The following is a 10,472-nucleotide window of genomic DNA, read 5'->3' on the forward strand; positions in this document are numbered from 1 at the left end:
CTACAAATTTTGCACGCGCGCGGCCATCTGATCGCAAATTTCAGGAACGTGTACTCATGTGGATACGGGTTAAGTCTACAAACGTTCCCTGAATATTCACATCCCCGCATCCATACCGAAGACCAACGATATGCATACAATCCTCCGTTTCTCCAAGGTCTGTGTCCCGATTGAACCACGCCACTGGAGACCCCAAGACACCGAAAATACTGATGCAGATGGAATATACAGCTAAGAACCGGAAGCCGGGTTAGCCAGAATGCTTGGAAATTTCCATGGAAGTTTCGCCCTGTAAGTGAAGCTGAAAAGTCGAGAAGCCTCTCCATGTGCGAGTTAATCACTCTGTTGATCATTCTCTTGAAAGTTTATTGGAAAAACGATATAAACATGCCATGACACTGTGCGGACAATACTCCGCTTAACTTAGACCGGTTAAACAGTACCGGCATAAATCACACGGGGTATTGAGAACCCGCCCCAGTTATCATGGCATTAGTAAAGAGAGAATATCAATGTCGCCAAAAGACCAGCACGATCCCCAAAAGAAAACCTCGCGTATGAAGTAAGCATTCGGTGTTAATTGGTGATGAACAGTATGTTTGTTCACAGTATCTATAGGCCGAATCACCTACTCGTCTCCTACCTCAGCGGACATCACTGACCTCGAGCGCCCGTTCATAATTACACGCCAAATCCCTCATAAAATGAGAAGCTAGTCACTTTTGACACAAAACAATGAAAATAAAAATCAATTGCTCAGCTTTAACACCGTTTCAGTGCCTAGCTGCCATACCACCCGAAGGAAGTACGAGGACCGGGATACTGCCAGTTAGCCCAAACCTAGATAGGGGGGAAGTCGAGATGCAGAGTTCGGGTTTATGCAGACAAATGTACCAGAATCGTCTTCTAGAGTTTCTTCCGAATGCTCAACCTTCAGATTTGAATGCATACCGGGACTAGATTGCCGCCTCTTTGCACAGTGCAGGGAGTTTTGCATGCGACACGGCCCAACCAGGCTCATTCAAGCACTGGATGTCAGACCTAAAAATTGATATTGCTTAAATCAGGAGACATCCCACCCTGTACCGAATGTAACTTGACACGACGAATTATTGGACGTCAAGTGAATGTGAGCGTGTTAATCGACGATGAAGTCTGGTGCACACAGAAAGCCAAAGAAATGGAAGAGACCCAGAATGCCAGTGATACGCGGATCTTATCTCACTTGATCCGCCCGAGCGGAACCCGGAAACCACCTGTTAGCGAAACCATCAAGGATCAGAAGGGAATGAGCATCTTGCATAAAGAAGGCCTAGGCCGGTGGGCCGAATACTTCTAACAAAAGCTATCGTGGCCATCAGCTTACATTCATATGGAGCCCACAGTTGATGTAAAACCCTGGACGGCGAATGTTGAACCCCCTACGGCATCGGTTTATGACTGCATATGTTCTCTCAAGCGCCACCGAGCTCCTGGTCTAGATAAAAAAAACCATCCGCATTGTTCAAAGACGGAGGCGAAATCCTCAGTTAGCGCTTGTCTGATCTGTTTGCCTGAATTTGGGAAAAGCAGGTTTTCACTGACAGGTGGAGAGGGAGTCCATGATAGTACCCGTTTTCAAAAAAGGGATTCGTGGTGACTGTTGCAACCACAAGGGGATCAGCTTAACTCCAGTTGTAACGAGATAGCTGACGTCACTTATGTTCCGTCGTCTTATGGTGGCTCGTGAAACACTGACTCGAGAACAGAAAGTCGGGTTCCGGCCAGGTATGGGTTGCCAAGTCCTCACAATTCGTTTGGGGCTAGAAGAACGCCATGCGAACAAACGATGAACAATTTAAATAATCCCGGATTTCCAAGGCGCGATCGAATCGGTTGACCGGTCTGTTCCGCTTGACACGCTTGCCCAAGGACATTTTTGAACATAATACTTTCTTTGTATTATCAGACTTACAGACACGTGAGAGTATACGGAAAGCTCCCCAAAAGCTTCCGTACACAAAATGGTGTCCGTCAGGGGTGCCAACCGTCTACATTCCAATTTAACCTTGTCACCGATGAGATGACGAAACGAACGCTTAAAGATCTTAAAAACCCTGGTGTTCAAATGGTCTGTGAGGAAAACCTTGTCGATCTGGAATATGCAAAAGATATCGTTCTCGTGTTCGAAGAGGAGGATGGTCCTTTGACATGCACATTGCACTCACAAAGTGTAAGGTCAGCTTTGTGTACCAGGAGCGCGACGCATGTGTGCGAACCAACTGAAGCGGAAATGTTGTTGCGGTTATGTATATTGCCAAAAAATAACGGGAGGATGCAACTATACAAAGAAACAGGGTGGAAGATGTGCAGAATTCATTAATAATGTCTGGCTTTCTTTGCCTTCCGGCTCAATGGAGGTTCCGGATCCAGCATATCAACTGCGGCCTCCGTCACCGAGCGATTCGCGTCACACAGGAGCTCATCACTAGTAAGCTTGCAATTTGACTCCACCCATTGACGACGCAATACCGTCAAAAAGGCACCCGTAACTCGAGGGGGGACAGACCACTTTGATTGTAACTCATACCCACTGACAGGGAATTTCGGCGGCTCCCACAGTGCCCAACTTGCACTGAGTTCTGGATCACACCCGACATAGCACAACATCTCGGTGAGAATCGGACGAATCTTATTCTGGGATTCCCTGGAAAGCAAAAGTTCATGTTGATAATGTGGCAGCGCATCCAACCCAGTTAGCCGGGAGCATTCTTCTCGGTGTTTTATAATATAGATGAGAATAAGGACCTCTGCGTTGGACAATTTCAAACGATTGTTCAGAGTCTCAACCTGTAGATGTTCGGGAAGGGTAGGAGAGAACAGTAGAAAGCAAAGTAAGGAAAACGAATATAAGCGGACTCACGGGAAGCGGTTGGTAGTTGTGAAACACCAGCTGCTGTGGAAAAATGCATCCGAATAGATCAAGCGAGGAATGTTTCATGCAAACCAACCAAGAGGAACTCAGGCAAGAATCTAGGTGAGATTTCTCAAAAAGTGCTTGATTACACCAATTGCATCGAGGTCTGTATACAATAATTCTGGGGCAATTTTACCGCATCCTTCAAGGACACAGCACCACAACCGATGTTGTATTTGGCTGCATTATAAGTTGGTACACCGTAAGAGCGAAGAACTGATTCACCAACCCTAGCGAGTGTCATTCAAATTGCCTGGGAAAATATTTTCGTGAGAGTCCATCACAATTGACACCCATCACAGCTAAATACTTTCATAAACTTGCGACAGAATAGCCATAGTTGAAACCAAAAGCAACCCGAGTTCTTAAACATGGTTCAGTCAAGGTGCTGAAAACAGCATATTTTACTTCAAGAAAATAGACGGACCATAAAAGCATAAAAATGTGGGGCGAAGATAAAGTATTGTACAAATCACGATGGTCAGGAGCTTATGACACACTGCAATTGCATATGGGTAGGCTGGCAATTACGGATCGTACAGTAAGAGCATTAGATGCCTGCAAATCACGTGACTCACTCACGAGCGTTTTGTATTCGCTCATTTAATTGCGTAAAGCTGGATTTTGGTCATTCCCTCCTAGGTTTCATCTACTATCATTCAACATTCTCCTTTGTTCAACCTCCTAGGGCTCCTGTTTACCAACAACCTTTTTCGACCTGTTCGCGACTCAAACCGGTTTTCACGGGGGATGCCGTCCTGCTCAATCTCCTTTTGCCTTTGGATAGCGAAATCACCGCACTCCGGTGAACAACAGCGGAGCTACTTGTGTTACCGTTCCCTATTTGATTCTATGCAGAAAAAGCATATACATCAGACATCACTTGAAAAGAAACTGAACCTTCAAGCTGTCCTGGTAAATTGGACAAAATCTTAAGTAGTGATAGCTAATCCATATAATAATGACCGTAGAGTTCACAAGCTTATTTATCAACTCCCCCTGTCCAAGGCGAAACTACAAATAAGGTGCCAGTACGAAAGCTTGATAGTGTCATCATCGTCATCATCATCATCATCATCACTGACAACAATACCAGATGAGAAAATTGGTGCTAAACTGCTGGAAAAATAGTGCCACTTTATTTCAGTAAAGCTTTATGCTGGAAAGAATAATTGAATGGGACAGGGAGTGGGCCTAGGGCTGGCCTACCACAAAAATCCGAGGTGCATAGACCTCTAACATTCAGTCAGATAATCTGGATAGAAACTGACAGCATGGTCACCACTGACATCGCTCAACCGTCATATCGTTTGATGTCTCCAGCGAAACACAGGGAGGGTCACGTAATCCCCAACCTGGAAGGCAACAGCACCCAACGTTTCGTAACATCTTTCACTACCCTCCGCCACATCAAATTCTACCCACCTCCGAACTTTCACCGTTCCAAAAAGGTACAGAAAACGGTGCTCTTCTCAGCAGGTTGTAACTCGGCATGTGCAACATATGACTCAGTCATAATAACTTGCAGTGCTGGATTCATTCTTTGAGGAAATTACCTTTTGATTCACCAAAAGTCCAGCTCCTGAAAATCCGATTCCGAATTAGCTGGTTCCGGCTGATTCTGGTGATCGTTTTTAGAAGTCGATGGTCAAAGATCTGAAGACGCCTACGATCCTCCGTCCGAAGTGGCTAAGTTTCGCGTGACCCTCGCATGCGTGAGCATCGTCCAAAACGCTTGCCTAGTAACGCTGGTTTTAAGGACATTACAGAGAGTCCCTTACCACACATTCTGGGGAAACAGTAAAGCCAATTTGTATGAGGCTGTGGGGACCCAGTCTCTACAGAAAGACAAGCATAACCACGGTTACTCCGGCTAAATTAACCAAACAATCACAACAAGACTAATCAATTCACAGACCAGACATCACTAGAAACATAAGAGCAGTATCGAGCATTTTGCACATCCTGAAAGTCTTACTAGTTCTGATTGTAGTATGAGAGATCCACGAACGCAAGGCTCGCGTCACGTTAGCTAATTTCAGACACATGCAATCTCCAGGAACGTGTGTATCAGACTACAGTACGGGCTGCTTTGTTACACGGCTGTGAGGCTTGGCCTATTCGAGCTGCGGAACCGAGATGTCTTCAGGCCTTCGACAATCGTTTCCTCGGAACTATAGCTAGTCGTGGGTTGGTGTTGGTGGATCCGTAACGGAGAAATTAGAAAGCGGGTTTTCGGTTGTGTAACAGGAACTTCCCGTGAGGACTGTGTTCAGCACCACAAGCTGTGTTGGTTAGACTATGTACTGTGTATGCCGAATCATCGTTGCCGAACAGAGTGCCGTTTCCGCTCCCAATTCAGAGTGGCGGAAACAGACAGGTGGGCAGCCCTTGATCTGACAGAGGGGTATGAAAGAGAGTACAAAAGGTTTGGGCGCTGTCCGTGCTATTTGCCTCCAGGGATTGGGACCATATAAACCCCACTGCGACTTGCTAAAGATGTTGCAAGATATGGCTGCTAATCTATGTCAATGGCGTTTTTTATGTCAGTTTCTATCCAGATTGCATGAATGAGTATCTGGAGGTATAGGCACCTCGGAATGATTGTAGTAAGGTAGAACTAAGTCCATGTCCTGTCCAGCTTTAATCTTTTCTTCACATGGTTTTACGCAGCGAAGCATCGGTGTTGAGCACTGATATCATAATGTCGATGATGATGAGGTTGTGACCTTTTTTTCTTTCCTTACTTTGTGCTCGTTTGTTGTTTTCGGCGTGCCATTGAAACTTCCATATATAAAAATGATTTATACAGACAAGTTGATAACAATGCGAAAACAAATATTGGCCTATTGTTCGTCTTAGCACTGTAGCGACGACTATGTAAACCAAAGCCCGACTCTTCGGTTTTTCTACCTCAGTCATCTAACCGTACCAGACAACTATCCACGTCTGGCAGTCCCTAACAAGTTTCGACAGCCCAGTGCAGAGGTGAACAGTTCGATTCTTCTTTATTTTCCGGAATAGCTCGTCTTTGGAACTCCCTGCCTAGAAGCCCTTGTACAGTTGTGGTAACATGAACGCCTCACACGTCAGCGTTTGGATATGTATGATGATCTCCGATTGGAACAGGGCGTTAAATGATTACAGTTGAATGACTATGGTAATGGCGTCAAAACAGAAGGAGAACAGTGTAGTTTTGCAGGTTTCTCCCAGAGGAGTGCGAAATGTGAGGTGGGCAACGGGCGGTTTGGCAGATAGGTGTGAAAGCCCAATAAAAATGTGGATCCAGGACGGGATCTTTGTGATCCTTCTTATGCTTGCCCCCAGAAGTAGAAAACGGCAGCTAACCGACGCCAGCAATGTTCACGCTGCCGGTTTCTGTCCAGATCACCCGAGAAAGTGTTAGGGCATCTCTCTGTGCTAACGGCAGAATCCTTTCCTGTAAACTCGCTGCTTTTCAAAAGACTGTTGGTATGACAGCGAAGTATCAGCTTCACACCGTACAACGATGGTGTGTATGGACAAAATTATTTTACCCCGGAGAAGACTGCAGAGTGAGACAGCACCACCTGGCAGTTTGGCCACCAATAACGACTGAATGTTTTCCGAAACGCTCCCCTTGTTCAACGCACCTCCTCTGCTACGCCCTATTAGGTTTATCTTCACAACATAGAAACCACCGTGTTTTGAGCATGCAGGAACAGTGATCGTTGGGCAGATCATGACAAAAGATCACTGGAAAAATTAATTACAGAGTCATGCTAAACATTGCTGTAACTAACAAGAAACGACCGAAGAATTATGAAGGACCCAGAGATAGGCAGCTATCGTACAGGTGAGGAAATTTCGACGGACAAAGTTGGCAATCATAAATATTGTACTACTCACAAATGGACAGGACGAATGGCTCAAACCCACCTCTTCAGTGCTTGTTAGCAGGGCCGCCAAGTGTGTGGCAGCGCACGTTGTCCGATTATTGATACCCCGTTGCCATGCGGCATCCAGCTCGGCAAAGTTGGGATCAAGTGGAAATCCAAGATGTGGAAATAGGCCTGCATCGAACATACGCCGCAAAAGCATCGGAGTGGACGGGTAGGAAAGTATGTTCTTCAATTCAACCCAACACCGCTCCCCAGCTATTTTCGACAGACCAGCTGCATTTTCACGTATGGCCTGGATGGAAACAAAGCGAAACATACATGTTTGATTGAACACAGTTCAAAACAACGGGATCGCTAGCTGTTCCAGTCACTGGCCGGATCTATTGGTCCGATCCAAGGAATGATTGATGTTGACAGTGAAGCTCAACATCAAAGGAAACTAAGAAACACAACTGAAATCCCCGACACTAGGTTGAGCAGATCAGATAACTACTGCGGTCAAAAAACCTGGGAATTAATGCCATCGCCCAACAACCTTTGCAGGTGATGAATGCATACGACCTCATGCGTTTGCAAGAGAGATGGAAGCAAGAACAGAAACCGCAAACACTGGGTAAATGAGTTATGTAAGACACGTAGGAGCTCTAGATCTAGAAAATCTACCTCTGCTGCAGTCTAAGTACACAAATAACTGGAAAAAAAGATTGTGGGCTAACTAACTTACCGGTTTGGATGAGTGCATTAGAGTTCACTACACACTCGGTAGTGTCAGCATAAAGAAGCCTGATGAGCTCAGGTGATGTGATAGCTTATCCTGAGGAAACTGAGAATTTCATAGAGTGACGTCGCACAAAATACCAATACCGAAAAAAGCAATGGGTAAAACACTTACTGCTTACCTCTAAGGTGTCCGGATCATGAAGATCCTGTTTATCGGGATTTGCCAACCGTCCATGAAATCGGAAATAACGTAGAATCCTCAAATAATCCTCCTGAATGCGAGTGGCGGCATCCCCAACAAACCGAATATGACGACGGCTCAAATCTCCCCTACCACCAAAAAAGTCGTATACGCGGCCAAACACCTGAGGAGTCTTTGAGTTCAAAGTGGACGGTTGTTGAACACCCAGTCCGTGTGTGTCCTCCCGGTCACTTGGATGTGCATTCCCAACGTGGTTGTCAGGAAGAGTGCTCAAATCCAAACCAAGGAACATAGAATTGACTGTCAGATCCCTGCGACCCGCGTCCAACCGCCAGTCGTCCGTGAACACGACCTTGGCGTGCCGACCATCTGGTTCGGAATCGATTCGCAGGGTAGTAATTTCAAAATTGATCTGTTGCACGAAAAATGAGAGGTGGAAGTAGAAGACGGTCATTTCGATTTATGAGAAATGCATAGAACCAGACACCGAGGCGCGGAAAATTGACAGACATACTCGCCTTGTCGTTGATTCGCACAGTGACTGTCCCATGAGTTTCTCCGTTCCGATTCAAGGTTCGAATATTCTCCGAGAGGAACATCTCATTCATCTCCGTTGGGGTCGCATCCGTAGCATAGTCAATATCCTTGGGAGTAATACCAAGCAAAACATCTCGTACGGCACCTCCAGCGATGCGCAACTCGTAGCCATGTTTGTGGAACAGTTTGTGGAGTATAACGTTTTCCTCGCGATACAGTGATGGGAATGAAGTAAGATCTATTTTCTCACCCTCCTCGGAGGTCATTGTGAGAACTTTTGCTCCCACCGTAAAAGTGTGACAACAAGAAGGGGGATGGAACAAACTGGAATGGTTATTGATAGGCCTGAAAAACTTCGACGGCTTCCGTGTTATTAAAACTACGGAACTCCAGCGCAGAAGATGAACGAGGCGCATGCCAAGAACCCGTCCGGGTGTTCAGGTGTCCGCAAAATTATTCCAGTGCCTCGATCGAAGGAGATACAAGTAAAAAGAGCCTGAAACATAAGACAAATTTTAGATCCATTGCAATGATACATTTCAATCGTTTCGATGACCTGAAGTTGGACTTCGGTCAAGCTTGGAAACGACTGAGAGGCCACTTCATCGGTCACGCAGGCAGTGTGGAGATCAGAGTACACATGATATTGCAGTATAAATGATGAGCATCAAGGAATCTGAAGATCCTGTCAGTCTAAGTAGAATGGACCAAATGGACTGACTGCAAATACACTGAGGCGGCAGCCAATGTCACTCAAAATAACTCGCAGTAAGTTTTGACAAACAGTGCTCGAAGATGAGACTATTCCAAACTCAATAATAAAGTTAAAAATGAGCAAAGTGAAAAACTGTGAATGCGCTAACAACTGAAAAAGCATTTTGTACTCCCTTGTGGTCGGAAGAACCGGATCCTCTTTGGATGGAATTTCTGACAAGATAAAAGTACTTCGAAAGATTCCACTTCGCAGTGGTGCACTCCCCCTTCCCCAGAGAAAAAATCCAAGATCGTTACCCTGAGTCTGCGGCTTTTGAATTCTTAGGCCTAAAAGTGAGAGGAATTACTCGGGCAGAAGGCACATCTCCAAGAACACGGCAAATTCATCAAAAATAAGAATACAAATAGTAAATGTGATATTTGAGGTATTCCGTGATGGATCCATGAGCAAGGCTTTACTCATGCCTGAAGTATACTTTCTATGAATCTTAGCCCCGACCTTTTCGTCACAAAATGACCACAAAGGATGTAGGGTAGATTCACCACGCTAAAGACCATTTAGTTCAACAGTCATACCCGAGCAAGCGGTACTTTTGATCCGTTACGTAAGAATAAACCCGAATTACCCAAATTATTGGTGTCGAATAACGACAGCATGTGCATAGGGCGGCTGTTTGAGATGAAAATATTCAAAGGAAAACCCGAGGACCAGCAAATGACGCTTGTGTCTAGATTCATGACGTCAGCAAGGTTAAAGAAGCCCATGATTTAGCCATTATCCCCGTAGTGCGACCGTGAGATGCACTTCAGTGTTTTGAGTTTCAAGGATCTAAGTGCATCGTCCTGGTCACCAACTGCTTGAAGGATCTTGTAGCACCAGCCAGGGTCATTAATTTCGACGGCATCCAGTGTTCGCTCGGTCATGTTCAAGACAGAGGGTCTTGAACGACACTAGTCTTCCCTCTTTACATAATTCCAATACATCATGAGGGCACTAGCCAGAATTGTTTTGGCCCGTTGCTCTTTCTATGCTCCATGACCAGGCGCGGGTCATGGGTGCGTTCCTAAGGGACAACATGCGTCTACTTAAAGGACTTAAGTCTCGATATCAGGTGTTTTTTTTTGCCCATTTGACAGAATAAGGGTATTAAAAGCTCTTTTGTAGTATGATTATTTTAAATTTTGATTTTTTTTAGTTTTGATTAGTTTCGTTTGGTAATAGAGCAGACAAAGGTGTTCGGTCAGACAGGTAACATTAAACAATCCAGGGAGGTTTACTGGCTGGATGGGGAAGGGTTCGAAAGGGACATCAGTGGGAGCTATGGAAGAAAAGGATGTTTCCGGGTGGCCCGGATCGCGAATATGGGTTGGGTTGAGGTTCCCCACCAGGAATATTTGAGTCAAACGGCTGTCTCACAAGACGAAAAAATGTACAGTTGATACAGCTGTACGAAGCTAAGCT

At 45.4% G+C, this 10,472-nt stretch overlaps 1 protein-coding gene across 1 annotated transcript in view; it reads right to left on the reverse strand.

Moving 5' to 3' along the window:
* Positions 1-2,358: 2,358 nt before the first annotated feature.
* T265_08134 (hypothetical protein) overlaps positions 2,359-10,472 on the reverse strand; it is a gene marked incomplete at both ends in the record, with an annotated part of 10,287 nt that continues 2,173 nt past the window's right edge. Inside the window, 4 exons of the mRNA XM_009173847.1 lie at positions 2,359-2,829; positions 6,875-7,129; positions 7,737-8,171; positions 8,266-8,620. Of these exons, the coding sequence (XP_009172111.1) occupies positions 2,359-2,829; positions 6,875-7,129; positions 7,737-8,171; positions 8,266-8,620 (1,516 nt within the window). The remainder of the gene's footprint in view (positions 2,830-6,874; positions 7,130-7,736; positions 8,172-8,265; positions 8,621-10,472) is intronic.

The sequence above is a fragment of the Opisthorchis viverrini genome (assembly GCF_000715545.1).
Source record: "Opisthorchis viverrini unplaced genomic scaffold opera_v5_203, whole genome shotgun sequence".
Classification (NCBI taxonomy): domain Eukaryota; kingdom Metazoa; phylum Platyhelminthes; class Trematoda; order Opisthorchiida; family Opisthorchiidae; genus Opisthorchis; species Opisthorchis viverrini.